General features: G+C 48.3%; 1 protein-coding gene across 3 annotated transcripts; it reads right to left on the bottom strand.

The window, feature by feature from the left end:
- Positions 1-246: 246 nt before the first annotated feature.
- On the bottom strand, positions 247-11,055 carry CNPY1 (canopy FGF signaling regulator 1). 3 transcript variants are annotated; one of them, XM_032305572.1, is made up of 4 exons: positions 10,364-11,054; positions 9,786-9,989; positions 7,995-8,091; positions 247-3,932 (listed from the first exon to the last, which is right to left on the bottom strand). In XM_032305572.1, the coding sequence occupies exons 1-4, from the start codon at positions 10,922-10,924 to the stop codon at positions 3,895-3,897; spliced, it is 900 nt and encodes a 299-aa protein (XP_032161463.1). In that variant the 5' UTR covers positions 10,925-11,054; the 3' UTR covers positions 247-3,894. The 3 variants fall into 3 exon arrangements, with proteins under 3 accessions (XP_032161463.1, XP_032161465.1, XP_032161464.1); XM_032305574.1 differs by lacking the exon at positions 10,364-11,054 and adding an exon at positions 10,146-10,229; XM_032305573.1 differs by lacking the exon at positions 247-3,932 and having other exon boundaries at positions 8,001-8,171; positions 10,364-11,055.
- Positions 11,056-18,825: the final 7,770 nt, after the last annotated feature.

Here is an 18,825-nt window from a genome sequence, read left to right as displayed (position 1 = left end):
GTGTCCCAGCTCAGCCAAGTGTGCCGCCGGCTGTCGCCCACGCTGGCGTTGGGGGGAACACGGCTGTGCTCTCGCCTATTTAACTGCTCCCCTCACTGTACGGGCTTCCACTTTGTGCCCTTATGTTTTGGGGGTTACAGTCTCGACCCGCGGCTGGCCAGATCAAATCTGTGTTCCGTAATAACCAGCCACATCACAATACAATTCTGATGCGTTTCCAGCAGAGTCTCCAAGCTCGTTGTTTTCCAGGAACTTCTTAACAGATGGACTGTGTTTTGTAACTATCTTGTGACATAGACTATTTTCTATATATCTGTTACAATTTAGCATATTTTTTTCTTTCTTGAAAATCAAGATTAAGGAGCACAGGAATGATTTTTTTTTTCCCCCTTAAGGAATTACAGAAATTTCCAGACACGTTTTCCTCTGAGATGTGCACCTTGGAGCGATCCCAGCTTCACGTGACTTCCCGGGGTCCAGACCTCATTTCCATGTACGGGGGTCTGCTTGCGCGCATCTGTGTTTCCGTGCTCCCGCCCGTCTCCAGGGCCCTCCGAGCACCCAGAAAGGTGGAGAACTCTACTTCTGATGGTTCAGACCCACCTCACAAGCCACACTAGATTTCTTACAGACAAATGAGCTCACTGTACATTAAATTTAATCACCATCTCCAAGAAGGGCAGGTTCTGGAAATGGACAAAACCAGTGGGCTGTTCCCCCTCAGACACGTTCAGGGCCAGGGGCATTGGGTACTAAGGGACAGGACATGGTCGTCTGCTGCGTCTTATCCTAGGTAACACAAGGGCAGTGAACGTCCATGATTCCGTACTCCAATTTCATTTCTCTCCTTCGGTCTTTGATCTATCCAGTTCCTTGCTGTAAATCCAGGCACCTAATCTGAGAATTTCAGGAAATGTATGAAGGGGCAGTAAGTTACAGGCAGAAAATCATAGCAAAACGTACACTTGTGTCTAACAGGTGTTGTGACAATTTACTCTCATTGCTAATTACATTTTGGTATAAAACTACATAATATACTATTGGGTGGGCTTCGAGATTTAAGATTAGCTCCAAAATTTGTGTCAAATCTTCAAACAGGCCACAGCATCACATCAAAGAATGGCTTCTCCTCCGATTCCATTATAACCTGAATTTTAAGAGTGATAGCTTAAAATTTTTTTATTTACATGAAGCCATTACATACATGAATATATACCAACCCAAGCCGAGAAGTAGGCAGAACAAATATAACCAGCTATTGACTCTGGTTTTTTAGGGCTTGTCTTAGTAAATCAAGTATTGATTTCTCCCATTTGGGACTTTGGCTCAATTCCACTTTCCACTCCTCGGTGAAATGGATTCACTGGTCTTGGCTTATTCTTAGCAAGTAGTGATCCACGTAACAGAATATAAACAGTGCATTGCAGCCAATTTGGTTTCTCTTTATGAGAACAGGTTCCCAGAGCCTTCCAGGGAGACCCAAAGAACCTGTCTCATAAAAGCACGACTTGAAACCACTGCCCGAACGTGCCTGCTCTCCCCATTATTTTAATGAACATCACACCCCCCACTTTTTTTCCTCCAGGAATCTTTCTGACCCAGAATTAAGTTGCTTTTCATTGATTCTGAGAAACTTTTGTGCCACACTTTGGGTGTTTGGGTGTTGCTTTCTTTTTTTTCCCCCAGGCTTTTTGCTTTGTTTTGGTTTGGGTCAACAGGCGTCATTAAGAAGGCAGGACTGTGGCTCAGAGGGACGCTAAAGCGCTAAAGCGAGCAACTACTCTGTCTCATTATCGCTCATTAGTGAAAGCACCACAGCCTGACTGTGCCCTACAGGAAACACCCGCGTGTCTGCAGCTGTAAGAAACGTGGTGATCGTGTCTATCCCGCAAACGTATATTTAATCAGTAACTTAGCAAGTCACAGTATTTACATGAGCTTAACAAGTTTGAGCTGGGAAAAAAATTCTGGAAAGAACCAGTAGGTAAGTCAGGAGCTACCAAAAGTCTTCGAAGACACAAGACTAGTTCTCCTCAGAGATAAGAAACAACTGAAAAGCCATATTTGGCAAGACCTTCAAGGATCGCTATTAGAGGCGAGATGCGTGGTTCTCTCCAGTCAAAGCAAGCGTTTCACCACCCGCGAGAACTTCCACGGGGGAAGGAAGACGGAGCCCTCAGGTTCACTTAGGTTGTTAGCTGTGTCTGTATCTGAGACTTTGTGACAATGACCAGTGAGAGTCTGGGAAGCCTGAGGTCACACTTGCACGGTCACGGATGTGCCAGCTCTGGGCGCACCTGCCCGCCACGGCCACGGTCATGCTTTCATGAAGGAATCAGGCTCGTGGGCAGTGCACCTACCAAGGAAGCCCAAGTCTGGGAGGTGTTCGTGACTCGGAGCTATCTGAAATGCTGAATTAATCTTAAATAGACAGGTTTACGTAAAGATGTAGGGACCGTGCTGTAAATCACAACTTTGCTACCTGACTGAAAGATGGGGCTAATTGTTCTGGAAGCCCATTTCCATTTTCTATCAGTGCAGGTTCCCTGGGCTCCAATACGTAAGGTCTGTCCTTGTTAACCAGCCACAGATGTGTCCAAACATCACATGCCTTTCCGTTTCCCCAAAGAAAAAAAGTGACATGAATTTAAAATTCTGACTTCCAGTAAGAAGTGAGGGGAAAGAAGGAAAAAAGTGGAAACTGCTTCCCCTTAGTTTTGGTAAATGTTCCTAAGTTTCAGAACTCCCTCCTCACCGAAGCCTTAGCTGAGTTTTCCAGGCAATGATGGACCACATTACAAGAGAGATTTTGCTCTTTGAGGGCAGAATTTATCTTATCCTATCTGGAAAATTCTCACTGCCAACAACAAGCATTTCTTCTTTTAAAAAGAAGTGTGTGGAACACATCCTGACATTTTAAATAATTAAAGTCAGATTCCATGGAATGTAAATTTAACAGAGACAGTGAAATACCCAAGAGCAATATGTTTACTAGGTCCTGCATAAAGTGTGATCAGTGGGTGATTTCTCGTAAGATCTTCCCTCCTCTCCACCTCCACACCTACCAAAACACCCAAGTCGGGAGAATAACAGGTTAGTTAGGAGGAAGATACACATGCTGACTGTTAGCCGAAAGTCTTTTAAAACACACACACGCTAGAGTTTGCAGCAAAACAAAACATGGTCATTGGTATCATCTTTGAAGAATGCACAGTGTAATCATAAATCGACTTTCCGAATCATCTGAATTCAGAAGGTACGCATGAGAAAGACCACCGTCCTGCTTGCTGTAAAAATATTCATTATTTTTTATGTATTCAATTACATTTTAGAGATTAAAAAGTTTTTAAACTTAGGGTTTAAAGCTGGAAATTTGATTTTCATTCCTGATATAAAATAAGCTTGTTTCTTTTACTGATCACCATATAGATCCAAGAAGACATAATCTGGAATTTGTAGCAATATATTTTCTTAATTTCCTGACCGATCAAGTATTTAAGAAATCAAATCAAGTTCTTATCAAAGAGAACGGGATACTTGTAGACGTGCACCAAATAAACAATATGCATTATCAGATCCTTATTTCATTTATGAGATGGCTTCGCTTTTTTCTTATTATCAAATTAAATGCTTTACTCCCAACTCTGTCTGTACCAAAATCCAGAAAGGTGATTTGTTTTATGCCTTCCTTCATCTCCCTATAGAAAGAACCAGGAAGAACCGGGTTTGTTGTGATGCCAAACAACGGATTTTCCAAAAAAAATGTCATACATGAGACGACATGGTATAAATGAGAGATGCAGACTTTCTTCCCGTGAAGAAACAAGAAGATATGAACGTGGGTGTTGACCTTGTGCGCCGCGGCTCCCCTCACCACCTGATGGGCCTGGCACCCTAGAGTTCGGTCTGCTTAGCAGCGGTTTTGCAGAGATCTGGGGGGAAAAAAAGTTACACAACATCACTCTCACATTTAATCACAGCGTGTGAGTCACTAACCTTCTGCAAAACCCCACATTTTTACGGAAGCATATTTTAAAACCTTTTTTATCGTGGAAATTTTCCAATACACACACAAGCAGATAAAAGGGTGTAGTCTACTCCCTCGGACTCCAAACCTAGCCTCGACACCTGTCAAAGCTACTCTAGTCCCATCTTCCAGCCTTTTTTTCCTGGAATATTTAAAAACCCAAGCCCAGGGATCATACCGCTTTGCCCATGGCCTTGGGAGTATTTAAGGAATGCTTTAAATTGGGGCACAGCACGCCTGGCGTTTATCCCAAGGAGCAGAGAGGCAAGGAGATGCTCTAACACACACTCCTTTTCCAACTGGAAGCAACTCATGCCAATTCTCTTTAAAAAGACTACGGATTATTTTAACTACATCGTTTATTTAAAACAGGAATATACCGACCTTTGAAAGTAATCATTTGGCATATTATCATTCAATACTATCATTGGGAAGGCTGCACAGAAAGGTAAAAATGCTTTTCCTTTAAATGCAAGCTAAACATTTCAAGATACTTGGTGCCTTATTTCCTGTGTTGCCTTCAAATGATCATGTGACAGATTTGTCAGTCTAACAGTTTAAATGTTCAGATTTACTATGAAAGCAGAAGTGACGTGCGTCCCGAAGACATTTCTGTCTTTGCGTCGACACCGTCACACTCTAGCTAATGACGACCCCACAAACCGCAGACTACCCATTCACCCATGATCTAGAGTGTTACGTTCTCTACCATCAGTGGAATGTAGCTACACTTTTTATCATGACCCAATTATCGTATTAAGATTTTAAAACATCATCTTGACTTCAAGACGTTAAAATGACAATCTGGCAAAGCCTGGGTCACGGGCCACAAAATATTCCATCAGGAAAATCTAATGAGCTGACTTTTCTTCTTTTTTTTTTTATTTTTGTCTAGGGGAAAACCCCCCAAGATTACGTATGGGGTAGCCCTCTTATTCTGTCTTACACCCCAACAACGGGATGTATTTGGTGAGCTTTTGTTTTATGCAGTGATTAAAGTGGCGGGGGTATCCACAGCCCCATCTGCAATCAGATCGTCTTTCACTGAGGTTTTCTTTACTGATTCAAAAGGTGGAACATAATGTTTGTGAAAATCCCACTGATGTGTTATTTTAAAATCCAGTCGGTCATCTTGAATGTAACAGATGTTTTCTCCGTCCTCCCCCGTTTGCTGTCTGGGGCTGCGGGTGCACTGTCCGTCCTGATACTCCACTGAAGGAATCAGTGGACGGGAGGGATCTCTCCTGACGCACACACACACCAAATCACCGCGACGCACTCTTCCAACACCTTACAATTTCATGTCAGTTCTACCTCACGAAAGCAGAAGTCTTAAAGTCTGGGAGTTCGCCCTCATCTGCGACTACATAATTATTGAAAAATTAAAGTGAATTGACCTACGTGGAAGAGAAAAAAGCAAAATTCATATATAAACGCATATAAGAAATGCACGTGCACACACACACATGCATAAAGTAGAAAAAAGGACCAACTTCCCAATTAGAGCTCTAGTTCTAGAAGCATCTGTTTAAGAGAAGTTATCTCCTTAAAAACGGTCTGTAGACATTTTTGCAGACCTCAGTGGAGTGTCTTGGATACCGCAGACTCTGGGTAGCATGTCACTGGTTAAGGCACATTCAGAGCCTCTAGTACACGTATGTACACACACACACACACACACACACACACACACACACATACACCCATGTCTTCCAAACATCTTTAAAACGAGGAGGTCCATCACAGTAAAGTTGCGGGACAACAGAACAAGGTAAAGTATTACCTCGAGAAGCAGGGCACGGACGCCGAGCTCACACAGGACACCTGCTACCCCATATAAACGTTCCGTGGGAGAGCGCCCCAGTTCTTCTACCGCGGGAGCGTCTCACCTTCTACGCGGTCATCTGAAACCGTCCCAATATGTCAAAACACACCGCTTCTTTGTTGTCGGGGTCCACACATGCCATTTTTCTTACTGATGTGTTGCTTTAGCCTTTTCTGGCAATAATTTTTAAGTTTGAAAAACGTCCATCTTGCTATGGGCTGTTAACTTACTTCAACAGTAGCAGACTCGGGGGTGTGGGGGGGCGAGTCTAGCCTCTTTTCAGGATTAACATACCCGCAGTTTTTAACTGATATCCGTAACCTCCATAAATGGGTTTCACTGAGAAACCCAGCTTGGAGACCACGGCTCTGTGGTGCAGTCAGAGACGGTTACCTCTGGGGTGGCTAGCTGGCCCTCTCGGGAGTCCCGCGGCCCTGATGTTTCTGTTTAGAGTGTAAGGACTTCGCCAGTTTTCAAACAATTAAACGCTATTGAGAATTAGTTATCTAATGTTTTATGTTACACCAGTAGCCGTGCGTGTATCTTAGTTTCCCCTTATGCTCATATTTTCTCGGGGTTCACATTATTTTTCTAATTATAAATACGCAAAAGGAGTGAAAAGACATTACTGAACTCAAGTCAAACTGCGGCATTTAGGAACAGAGCCTTTCCCCCAGGATCTGATTATGTGGGTCAAGGGCTGCTGTGAAGACTTGGTGGAACTTTCTCAGGCCTGCCTGTAAGGTCTGAACAGGTGTTTATAGAGCAAATTTGTTGCATTTGCCACAGATGGTTATGATGAGTCCAAACCCTTTGTGAGGAAAAAACAGGAAAACTGACATTTTCTGGCTTGGTCATTGCATTTTTGCTTGTATCTTCAAGCATATGTACATCTCCAAATTGTTTGAAAAACTTTGGAAATACTTTCTTTGGGAAATCGAGGCTATGCCCTTATTGATGTGAATTTCACAACATTGCAACATTAGGTAACTGAACTCCAGGAGCCAGCTCTCCCCCACCCGGAGGACCTTAGTCCCGGACAACCCTAACTGCATCATGCCGTGTACTCTTCTTCAAATTCCCAACCAAACTGGATCTTATTATTATTTTTCAAACTGGATTTTAAGCAGAAAACAACCCTATTATCTACTCAGAGTAAGAAAACTTTTCCCTATTAATGTGCATTTATAACTTTCTTCTTTAATAACTTTCAATGACATGAATATTTACCTACAAATGTGCAGTAAACATTATTTTAAGGATTTTGGCACTAAATTCGATACTGCGGATGCAGGTGCATTATACTTATTATAAGCAATTGCTAAATATCTCAAGATTCTGCAATGGCGTAAAAGTACTTCCAGGACTTTAAATCACTGTCTTCATATGTATGGTTCATTTTCTGCAAGATCTCTGAAAAGGCTGCCCAACTTGGCTACATCCTGGTAAGTGTTTTAAATAAGCATCATAGTGATACTCCCCTAGGAGGTTCACAGGCCACCAAACAGGTGGAAAGGCCAATGGTAGTAACATAGTTTCAACTTCGTATGAATCAAGTTCCATAATTTATCTAGCTTCTGAGTGTGTGTGTGAATATAACTCAAGTATTCTTTTCTACCCTCTGCCAGAAAGAAAAATAATTTAAGAACAAGTGGATTTCTGGGAAATTAACTTGAAAAACAAATATCCAGCTCCCCTTACCGATCAACAAACAAACAAACAAAAACCTTTTCAAAATCTGGCACTAAATAAAGATCCCCCCTTCCGTCCGCAGGCGAGTCCTAAAGAGATTCTCCTTCCTGACGCAGGACGGAAAAGCCCAGCTTTCTCGGAGTTTGGAAAGAGAAAGTGCTTTGGATCCGTCCAGTTCTGATGAGCACGTGGTCCCTAACATCTGAGAGTCTAGCCTGAGCCCCTTAGACTTTGCTGACAAAGCAGAGGCAAGAAGTGTCAAGGAGGGAGCTGGAGCCCCCGGAGGCCTGTGGTTTTGTTTGTTTGTTCTCTCGCACTCGGTGTCTTTCTGACTCAGTGGAGAGCCCTCGGTGGCAGGGAGAAAGCAAGGCGCCGTTTGAAAAAACACGGTGCGGCGCAGGGGGAGAAGGGGTGGGCGCGCGAGGACACATGTTACATCAGACACAGTACCTGCCTTTCCACTGCACAGCTTGTCAGCGAGGTGATGTGCCTCCTGGGCGATAAGGGAGAGTATCTCGTCTTCGTGCTCCTCTAGTATGGCCTCGCACTGCGGAAACGGAATCACAGCACAGGTGGAGAGACACGCACGGGGCGTCTGGTTAGAAGCGCTTACCAACATTTTCTTAGCTGGAAATAGAAAATCGGGTTGCCAAGGTGGCCCGTTTTTATTAGCCCCCTTGGTTTAAGACATCGCGGCATTGGCTCGACCCCCTCTCCCCAGAATGTTAATTGCATCATTTTCCTGGGACTTAACCAACTGATTAGTGGTGTTGAAAGACGAGGGTAAGGGAGGAAGCTAGTTCTTCGTATCTGTTCCTCTCCCTTAAATTGGAATGTGAGGACTAGGAAGAAATGGGTCTCCTAGATGGGACCGAAAAGTCTTAGCTTTGTTTTTGTTTGTTTTAGAGCCCTTTAAAGAACACAGCTCCTTGGAAATGGTTAAACCCAGTTCCCTCAGATTTAACAGAATAATCCACGTTGTGGTTTTAAAACAGAGTCTGAAGTGTGAAAACAATCGCTGAAAGCGATCAAAACAAACCGGGCCTCAATCCCACTGTGGGTAACAGGCTTGACAGTTACTCGGGGAAGTTTCTTTTCCTACCATTTAGAGATCCATTCATAATTTCACTCTGCTTCTACCTCCAAATCTAACTTTTCAGAGAAGAGGGGGCCCAAATTTGCCCAGACATTTAAAAAAAAAAAAATCTTCAATTCTAAGTGAAGTGTGTGTCTGTGTTAGAGACGCACAGGGCTACAGTTTCAGGAATTAGGAAGCTGCAGAAGGGCATTCACTCGAGACTTGCAAATCATTTTCCAAGTTCATTAAGCAAGACTTTAAAATTTTTCAATGGCCTTTAAAAATATTTAAATTCCACTATAATGTGTTGATTTAAAACCTGTGAAATGCAAGCACACTCACTCACTGCAATTTCTCGTCCACAGCACTTTTAACCTGGAATTATTGCCTCTACTTTTTAATTAAAATGAAATCTTCAAAAGTCAGCTAAAGCCCTTATTTCAGGGTTTCAGCATGCCTGACATTTTGGCCAATGTGTGAACTTAATACATTTTTTAAACAGGCTTTCCCATCAGTTCGTCTGATTCAACAGCATTAAGTAAAGTGAAATATATTGGAATATATTTTGCCTGGCACATTCTAGCAACCCAGAGGCCAGCCTTCATCTAAAATAAACACTGTACTGGACGGAAGTTTGGCATTAAGCCAGCTATCATACCTAAGCCTTTGTTTAACTTAGTTTGTGCTAAAATACTTGAATTAACTCAGGAAAGAAATTCTCTCTCTTCTGTGAAGCCTGAAGGGGGGGAGACGGATGATGTATGTCACTCTTCCTCTACCATTTGGCTGTAAATATTTGAAAGCGACATTCATTTTAATTTGGATTTTAACCTAGGAGCCACGACCCCTGATTCTTTCTGTGGGAACCTGGAAGGAACTCCTCCTCAAGCCCCACGGCACAGAAACACAGACTGTGTCTCAGAGTCCCTGGGAGCTACCACAGCACTTTCTGGAAAATGTCTCCTGTCTCCAGAACCCCCGTTAGGTGTCTCACATTCCTCAATGCCCGGTCACCACTGAAAAGGCAGGACCACAAAGCAAACATAGCATTCGAATGCTCAGTGTCTCCTCTCCAAACTCACCAACCCAAGCAAATAGCGAAAAACAGAAACCAGAGAGTGTTCGTGGCGCCCAGGGTTCACCTGCCCGGGAAGAGAGCTTACCGCGAATTTCAAAGGTCTGTAAGCATCAGAATAGAAATAGAATTTTTTAAATTCTTTGTATATTTTGTCTCCTTTCCTTGGGGCAAATCTCTTAAACGCCTTCTCCTTGGTCACCGGGTCTTCTTCCAGCTTGTACTCGCTCATGCGCTCGCACACGCCATCCAACAGGTCGGCCAGGAAAGCCTCCGAGCGGGCCAGGGGGACCTGCGGAGACAACACGGGCAGGGAAGCGGTCTTGCGCGCTCGGGGCGCTCGGGGCTCGCGGGGAGGCACACGGAGACGTCCGCCACCCCCGTGAACGCCGACCTGCGTCCCCTCGCAGCAGAACGTGCGCGCGGCCGTCCTCTTTACAGAGTTTACCAAGTGAGCTTAAACGGTGCTTGTGGAAAAGGGCGGGTGTTTGCAAGGGGGCAGGCAAAACCCTACATGCACACTGTGAAGTCCGCTTGTGCGGGTCGTCCTCCCGAAAAGTCCCCGAGCACGCGCACGAAGGCACCGAGTACAGAAAATGGCTGTGATTGTGGACTTGCAGGAGAGAGGGAGAGAGAGGGCGGAAGGGGGAGAGAAAGACGCGGAGCCTGGACAGGACGAGAGGGGCCGGGGAGGGACGGAGGCGCGGCGAGCAGCGCGCCCGTCGCAGCCCGGACCAGCCCGGCGGAGCCCGGAGGTGCGCCCCGGGGCGCGGGTGCCCGGACGCCGCGCTGACGCCCGCGGGCGCGGGGGGAGAGGGGCGGGCAGGGCGGCCCCCGGCGCGGCCGCGGCCTCTGGGGACAGCTGGTGCCCGTCGCCGCGCGCCCCGCTCCCTCCGGGATCCGGCGAGGATTCAGAGGACCCCGCGGCCGCCACCTCCGCCCCGCGCGGGGGTCAAAGAGCGCCCCGCGCCCTTGGAAACCGAGACAAAAACTCGGGGCCCGTCTAGACAGGTCAAGGTGCAGGATGCGGCGTCCCCGCGGCTCCTTCCGGAAGGGGGCGGGGACCCGCCAAGGGCGCCGCGGACGCGCCGCGGCCCGGCCTCTGCGGGCTTTCTCCCTCGCCACCCTCTGCTGATCAAAGTAGGAAGTTTGCATGACAACCGCGCTGAAAGGGGCTGAATCGCAAATGAACTCGGTTTCGGCGATGTTGATCCATCCAGACTCCATTGTCCCCTTTCAGACGCAGTGTGAACCCTTCCGGTGCCGGCGACCGCGCGGCTTGGAGGCGCGCGCTCGGGGCGCACAAAGGGTCCCCGCGCCTCCCGCCATCTGGCCGCGGGTTCCCGGGCGAGCGCAGCCCGGCGCGGTGGCCCTGCCCGCCCGCGCCTTCGGACCGCCGCTCCCGGGGAGGCCGCTCCGGGGCCCCCCGCCGTCCGCCCCCGCTCCGGGAGGGGTTGACTCCGTGAAAAACAGAACCGTGGACGGGGAGAAGCCAAAAAAAATCCGCCCCTGGTTCACTTCCCGCGGCCCCCAGCGTGTGCGCTGTAGCCGTGTCCCCGCCGGTCCCCCCAAACTGGGTTTGACGTCCAGTCTTTCTAGGCCCACGCGCTCATTTTTCGCAGTTAAATCGTTTGTTAAACTAGAATATACCAACACATGTCCTTGCTTGTTCACCAAACCATCAGTTTTTAAAAACTCCCGAGCGTGTGTGTGTTTAATGTCTCAGTCAAAGGACCTAAAAGAAAGCGGCCTCAAGCGCGTTCCGAATACAAATTGCCTTTTACTTCCACTTTTAATGCTGCCCATCGAGCACTGTAAATTGTAAAAAAAAAAAAAAAAAAAAAAAAAAAAAAAACCACAACCACAACCACAACAAAAAACGGTAATAGGTGGGTAAACAGGCAAACCGAAAATCCGTTTTATGAACTTACAGGAGCTACGGATTATATTTGTATTGGGTCTGCAAGTCATAAAACACAGAGGTAAATTCTTAATTACAGTTAATCAAGCAGATCATTAGCAGAATGATGAGGGCTTTTTCCTGCCAGGCAGCGGCCCTTCGGTGTGCCTGCTATGTCTGAAATACTTCACCCCGCTTTCTCCTTGTCAGCAAAGCAGCATTTTACTTTCTGGACACGAGTGCACCCTTTCACCTAAAACAATCCACCTGTACCGGAGAAGTCCGCTCTGGATCCTCTCTCCACCCACTCTGTCCCCTGTCAGAAGAGAAACAGGGTGGGGGTGGTAATCTCAGGAGGACGGGTCAGAGCCCCGAAGAGCTGGGGGAATGTCATCGCTGTCCTCACGCATCCCAGTATGTTCACGTCGACCTGAGACCACTCTCGAATATGTGTTGTTGTTGTTGTTGTTTTAAATTGCCCTAAGGTCCTGGGCCGTGTGCAGAAATCGCCCTGCGTCTCGGAGGTGAGCAGATCAGAGGTTAATGGGCATACGGCCTCCACAACTTATTTTGAGAGGGTTTCTGTTTGTTTCCGGGGCTGAGACTTTTTGAAAACAGTCCCCACACGAGAACTTGCCACGAAATGGATTTTTTTTTTCAATTTTGGGAGTGTAAATTTCCACGTTCGAATAGAGTGTGGTGCCTATTTTAACACAGATATGTTCGCAGCAAGAGATCAACACGTGAATTGTTGTTTTGTGAGTCTGGAGGCGAACGGGCTTTTGAACATGTCGTTAGCTGGCCCTGTGGAGGAAGCATTCTTGAAGAGGAGAAAATACTTGCCAGCAGATAGCTCGGAAATGCTTCATTGCAATCTCCACTAGAAACAAGAAAGGAAAAACACCAGCAGGAGAAGACTGGAGGCTATTTCAGAAGACTTAAAAACATAATAGATTTTAAAATCTCAATCAAAGCACCCAATTTTATGAGAAAATGCTAAAGAAAAAGATGCTTTCCACGTTTGCTACAACACACGGGATTGCAGTTTGAACTGAGTGCACTTAGCCGAACTGCCTTCGGGAAATTTAACGACTGTTCGTAGAATAACTGGGCCTTTTTCTCCCCTCAGAGTGTTTTGATTAGAAGAGGCAATAAGTATTGAGACAAGTGGAATAAAACGAAGTCTTTCTTTCTGTACTATGAAGGTTTTGAATAGTACTTGTCAATAACGCAACTGCTATTGTAATCTTCGGGGAGGGCTGTCTCCACCCCGCAAGGACGGTCTCGGAGATACTGGCCTCATTACAATATGAATGGAGACGGCCGCCATCATTGTACGCAGAGAAAACCCGACTCTGGCGGTTTTCTTATCACTCTGACTTTTCCAACAGGGGCTCTTTGCTGTGAGTTATACACACAGAAGGGATCCGTTATGACTTCATTGTGTGTGAAGTCGATCCTAACTTTTGCCCTTCTGAATCCTACCTACAAATCGGAATCCCCCTTAGTCGATGTCCTGTCTGTTTCTGTTTTCTTTCAGGCTTCTTCTGACCCTGGGCTTGCTCTGAGGGCAACGAAACCGGGGTGGAAAGAAGTACCCGGGCTTGGGAGCAGCGGGGGAAAGGAGCTGGAGGTTTTGGCTTTGGGTTCTGTAGGAAACTGGAGAGAGGGGTCTGTGCACACACCTTCCCGACAGTGAGTGGCACAGTGCCTCCCCTGTGCGTTCATTACTGTGCGGTCTTGTAGCGAATTTCTTGCTTGATAGCTATCACAATTAGGCAGGAATACGGTTACGTTACAGGGTACAATTGGGCGTGGAAACGTTCTTGTGGTAGCGGTGTCTTTTGCATAACAGCCTGGCAATCTCAAATAAATCTCACTTATCTTTTTCCACAGATATGAAACCAGTACTTAACTGCTTAGTGACTGATAATTGAGTTCGTATTGTTGCAAAGATTCTCTTTCTAAAGGTTTAGTTCATATAGAAATTTTAATTGCATTATAGCAAATATTGCGTCTGGCTTCATCACTAACTTTTCATCCATAAAAATGTTGAAATCACTTCTGATATTAGTTAAAAGTCAATATTTAGAAGGGAAAATTCAAGCCTCCTTTGCTCTAGGCTACGACAGGGGAAGCATGAATTCAGAAACTTGTAAGATGATGAGCTATATAATTAGCTTTTATGTTAATTGACTGCTATGAGTTTGTTGTATGACACTTCTTCATATAATATGCAAATAGCATTGACTGTTTAGTTTTATTAGACAATATAATTAGAGAGCTAAAGGAGCTCGTTTCGATGAGGAGTAATACGGTCTGGCGAATCTGCCTGTGTTCTGTGTATCAGTAGAAGTGGATTCCATCTGGACTTAATCAATAACAGAGACTTTAAGTAGCCTTTGTTTAGGGAACTAAAGCCAGCCAACACATAATAGAATTAATATCAGTTTTTCCCGTTACCATCAATTCCATGTTAAAACAGGTGAATTTCTGCAATCAATAAAAGGTTGGGGACAAAAATACAAAGATTTCAGCACGATATGCCACAAAGACACAGTAAATTTATGGAAATAACATCAGCATTTTGCCTTCTTTAATCTGAATAATGAAAAGAGTCAGTCTTATCATTTAAGATAAAACATTTTGCAAGTGTTTCCTATTCTTCTGCTTGTACATCTGATGTTGTGACAAGGTATACGCTCAGGTTGTGAGGAAAACAGAAATAAAGAAAAAGAACGTGATTTGGGGGAGATTTCCCTACCTTTCAAAACTGGGAAATCACTTTTGTTTCAATCACTTTTTTTTTTTTTTTTTTTAATTCTGGAGCCTATTCCCAGCTTCACAGTGATAAATGGAGTCAGAAAAAATTGCATCATGGTTCATCACTGATGAACTCTAAATGGGCCCACTGAACTCCATTTGACTTTGCCCTAAAGTTTAAAAAAACTTTACTTTCATTATCAAATGCAAACTTGGCCCTCATGTTTCGTTTCCCCATTCTAAAGACTATTCTGTTCATCTTCAAGAAAACCTTTCATTTTCACGCATTTTGGGTAAAATGGAAAAAATGCATTTGTCCACATGCAAATGTCACAATTTTCCCATCTTTTCAAAGAATCACCGGAAGCGAGGGCCTGGGCGCCCTTCCCACGGTGTGCTCCTGAGCTGTGCCCTCTGTTGACAGACCCCGGAAGGATTTACAGATTAAAGGAAAGAACATGGCTAGAAAAAGTGCATAAAAGGGCGGCGGGAGCAGCGTGGCGGCGTTCACGGAGTGAGATGTGAATCTGTCCATCCATTTAACACGTATTTTCCGAACTCCATTACGTGTCAGACAGATCATTCAGGTGGTTGGAAAGAGACTCCTCTGTGATTCCAAATAAAAATTAAGATCCTGGGGGTGGATGGGCCTGGGAGAGGTCGAGCAGATGCTGGTGAATGGGCATGTGGCTCCTCGTCTCTTGCTAATTCAGTATCTGTCTCCTTGTTTCACAGGCTCCTGCCTTGCCCCAAATCCACGAACCCTTGGACGTCTCGTTGAACCATGACTGTGTGCTTTGGACCAGCTCCGCGAAACCCTTTCCCCAAACGGGAAAGGTGAAAACTCGGCGTTTGTAGAACCTGTTGAGGCATTTCCCAGCTGGTGGCGAAGGGGAAGATCTCCTAAGAAGCAGGACAAGAGGGACGGACAGCCGCACCCCAGAGCCTGTGTTGTGCCTTCCCTGCAGACGTGGAGATGCGCGCACGCTGGTTTCCACGGGCCAGAAACGCAGCGCTGTTTTCTTTAAAAACATTTTTAATAGCTAAAGTAATACCTTCACTTGATTAGGGGAAAGAAAATCCAAAGGGAACAAAAGGGCAGAGTTAAAGGGAGGCTGGGGACGCCGGGGTGGCTCAGTCGGTGAAGCGTCTGCCTTCAGCTCAGGTCATGATCTCAGGGTCCTGGGATCGAGCCCCGCATCGGGCTCCCTGCTCCGCGGAGGGCCTGCTTCCTCCCTCTGGTTCTCCCCCTGCTTGTCCTCCTCCTCCACCACCCGCCCCCCGCCGGCCGCTTTGTGAAATAAATAAGTAAATACATAAAATATTAAAAAAGAAAAAAAAAGTAAGGCTGAGGCTGATTCCCCAGACCCTAAGCCCCCGGTTCTCCACCAGCCAGAAACCTTCCGCGTGCACATCCGTACACGTGTGACCGCATGTGCACGTGTGTCCGTGAGTGTGTACACATGACCCTGTTGGTACATACACGGGACCGTGTGTGCATTTGGGAGCGTCCCGTCCTCTGCACACGGACTAGAGCAGACGGCACATGTGGTTTGCTGTGCCCTTGTCCACCTGGTGATGGGGGGCTCAGCCAGGCCCATCCCTGTCGGGTCCCCGGACGGAGGCATACTCACCGTGGGGACGTCAACCCGGAAAGCCATGCCCGTGGGAGGAGGAGTCAAAGGCGCCGCACCCCTGAGCACAGCTCCAAGGGGGCTGCTGACCGTCACGAGTGTTGGCAAATCCCTGTAATATTTGTTAAAAATCCCTTTTTTTTTTTTTTTAATAAGTCTTACCTTATTCTAATCCCAGACACTACTTTGGTGCGGGATAAGGGGAGCATTTCTTCCCCCGTATCCTGGGTGAGGAGCCAGGTGTTGAATGGTCTGCTGTGGCCCAGACCCCGGGGTGATGCCTGTCACAGCAAGACCATCGCTGTCCGTGTCCCCCACTGCCCCACTGCTGGACACAAGGACACCAGAGCTTGGAGACCTTGCAGCCAGCATCCCATGTGCCAGGGGAGGGCACAGGCATGGAAAGGAGGACAGAGCCAGGGTCAGAGCCCAGCCAGGGGACATCGCCAGCCAGTCCTTGGGGGCGGGCTGTTTCCTAACTGCCTTCAGCCCTACTCACATGTCATACCCCACTGAGTGATCAGAAAGGGGCACTCTGGGGCTGAATTGTGTCCCCTAGTTTCCTCTGTTGAAGCCGCAAGCCTCGAGACCTCAGAATGTGGCCTCATGTGGACACAGAGCCTTTACAGAGGTCATGAAGGTAAACCTAGGGTAGCCCTGACCCAGCAGGAGTGTGGTCTTTATACGACGAAGCGTTTAGGACACAGACACATAGGGAGACCACCACATGAGGCTGCGGGGGCCTGGAGAGGAGCCAGCCATGCACCCCCGAATCGCAGACTCCCCGCCTCTAGAGCCAGGAGACACAGGTTTCTGGTGTTTAAGCTCCCCCTACCCACCCCAGCTCTCGGGTCCTTTGTGGTCACAGCCGCAGCTGAACTACAGCGCAGACCAGGAGTCCCCAGCCTGACGCCTCGCCAGCCACGGCCCAAGCCCATCACACCGAGTATTCACGGAGATGGCGGAGCCGCCGGCCGGGCTGAGCACGCTGAGGGGCCGCTGACCCAGCGGGGCCGCGGATGTGGGACAGCACGAGCTGCACACGGGTCCGTGCAGGCACGTGTGCAGGGACCCCATCTTCTCTGTCTCGCCGCCGTGCTGGGTAGGGAGAGGCCCCAAACACCTCCATTCTGGTCTGCTGGGCCCGGCCAGCGGCCGGCCTGCCCGGCTGTCCCCGGTCCTCACAAGAACCCCGCTTGGGCTGCGTGAGATCGGGCCGAGGGACCGACAGGAAAGTCCTTCCTGAGCCCAATGCATCCGTGTCAAGTGCGATTGTTCCTTTCACTTTGCTGGATGCTGCTTTAGTTTGTTGTTGTCGCAAGTGACACCGTTTAAGGAGCGTGGACGGATGTCTGAGCTCCTCTTCCTGAAGGGCTGGAGGGAGCGGAGCTGCCGTCCTTCCTGTGTCCGAGAAGCAGGGCCCACGGCGGCCTCCCCATCAGGGCACAGCTCTGGGAGCCTCTCCTTGCCGCCTCCTTCCCTTCCCCTTCCTGTCTGCTCGAATCGAGAGGGGCCAGGATGGCCATCTAGGCCCTTGGCTCTCAAAGCATGTCGTGGGCCAGCAGCACAGGTGTCCCAGAGCCCCGGCCTTGCCCAGACCGACTGCGTGCAGCTCTGCACGTGACCATGGTGCTCAGGCGGCCTCGGTGTGCCGGGAAGCTGGGGCCATGTGGCTCAGAGTCCTGAGGGTGACAGGTGTGGTGGGGACAAGCCTGTAGCTGTCCACGCTGCTGGGTCGTGGAGGAAGCCCGCCAGCAGTGCCCGGAGGACGGGCCACGGGGTGAGACTCTGGCTGAAAGGCTCGTCTTTAGGAACACGGTGTGTGATGGCCTGCAAAAGACGCCTCCGTCCGCAGCCCCGAACGCAGAGGGCACCTTCTGGAGAGCCAGAGGCCCCCACCGTCCCGACGAGGCCCGAGGGCAGTGAGACGCCGCATTGCCCATTAGAGACCACGCTTCAGACCAGAGACCTCGTGTCGACCTCGGAGACGCAGAGAGAGGCGCGGGACGATCAAGGCGCCCGGGGACGTCCGGCACCTGTGCCGCGAGCAAGGCCTTCTGTTGCGGCCCGCGGCTGACCCTGCTCGGAGCCATCGTCTTGCTCCTCCTCTGTGGCTTTCTTTTCCTCACGCGCATCTCTGACCTTCCCTCTGTTCTGCAGACCCGCAGTGGGCAGGTGGCACAGGGCCAAGTGCGACTCAGCCCTTTGCGGCTGGAAGCCCCGGGGACATGCTCGCCTCCCGCAGCAGAGCCCGCGGTAAGACCGGCCGGAGGGGAGGAGGCGGCGTTTGCTGCAGCAAATCCACTGCCTGGAGACAGATTCGCCACTTCCCACGGAAGGTGCTGCCTCTCCTCCTTGCCTCGGCAGGGCCCCCGTCCTGGAGACGATGGGTTCTGGCCAGCCGGTCCTGGGGAGGTCACTGTAGCTTAGCTGCCAAGCGGGGAGGTCATTAGGAAAGTCTCAAAGCGTTTGAGGAGATCGCCAGGCCTCGGGGCCTAAGGACATGGTCCCCCTGGGTCTTTGCTGTCCCAACAATGCTGGGACAGTCTCCTCTGGCCTGGGAAGACCAGGTACAAATGTGAGAACTGATGGAGGCCAAACCCAACCCACGTCTATAGCAAGGAGACTATGACTAAGTCAACGTGGTTCCTATTGAAGAACATGTTTTTGTTGGGCTTGGTTTGGTTTTCCTCATTTAGGGACCCCGAGTCTTCATAAATCAACACGTTCATAAACTACGTGTGTGAGAAAATGCTGCTTCTGCCGGAGGAACGGGACAGGCATGCGGCCACCCAACCCTGACCCCTTCCAGCTCCCGCCCTGCAGTACCG

The sequence above is a fragment of the Mustela erminea genome, chromosome 11 (assembly GCF_009829155.1).
Source record: "Mustela erminea isolate mMusErm1 chromosome 11, mMusErm1.Pri, whole genome shotgun sequence".
NCBI lineage: Eukaryota > Metazoa > Chordata > Mammalia > Carnivora > Mustelidae > Mustela > Mustela erminea.
Note: the sequence above shows the minus strand (reverse complement) of the source record. Positions and strands in the feature narration are given on the sequence as shown.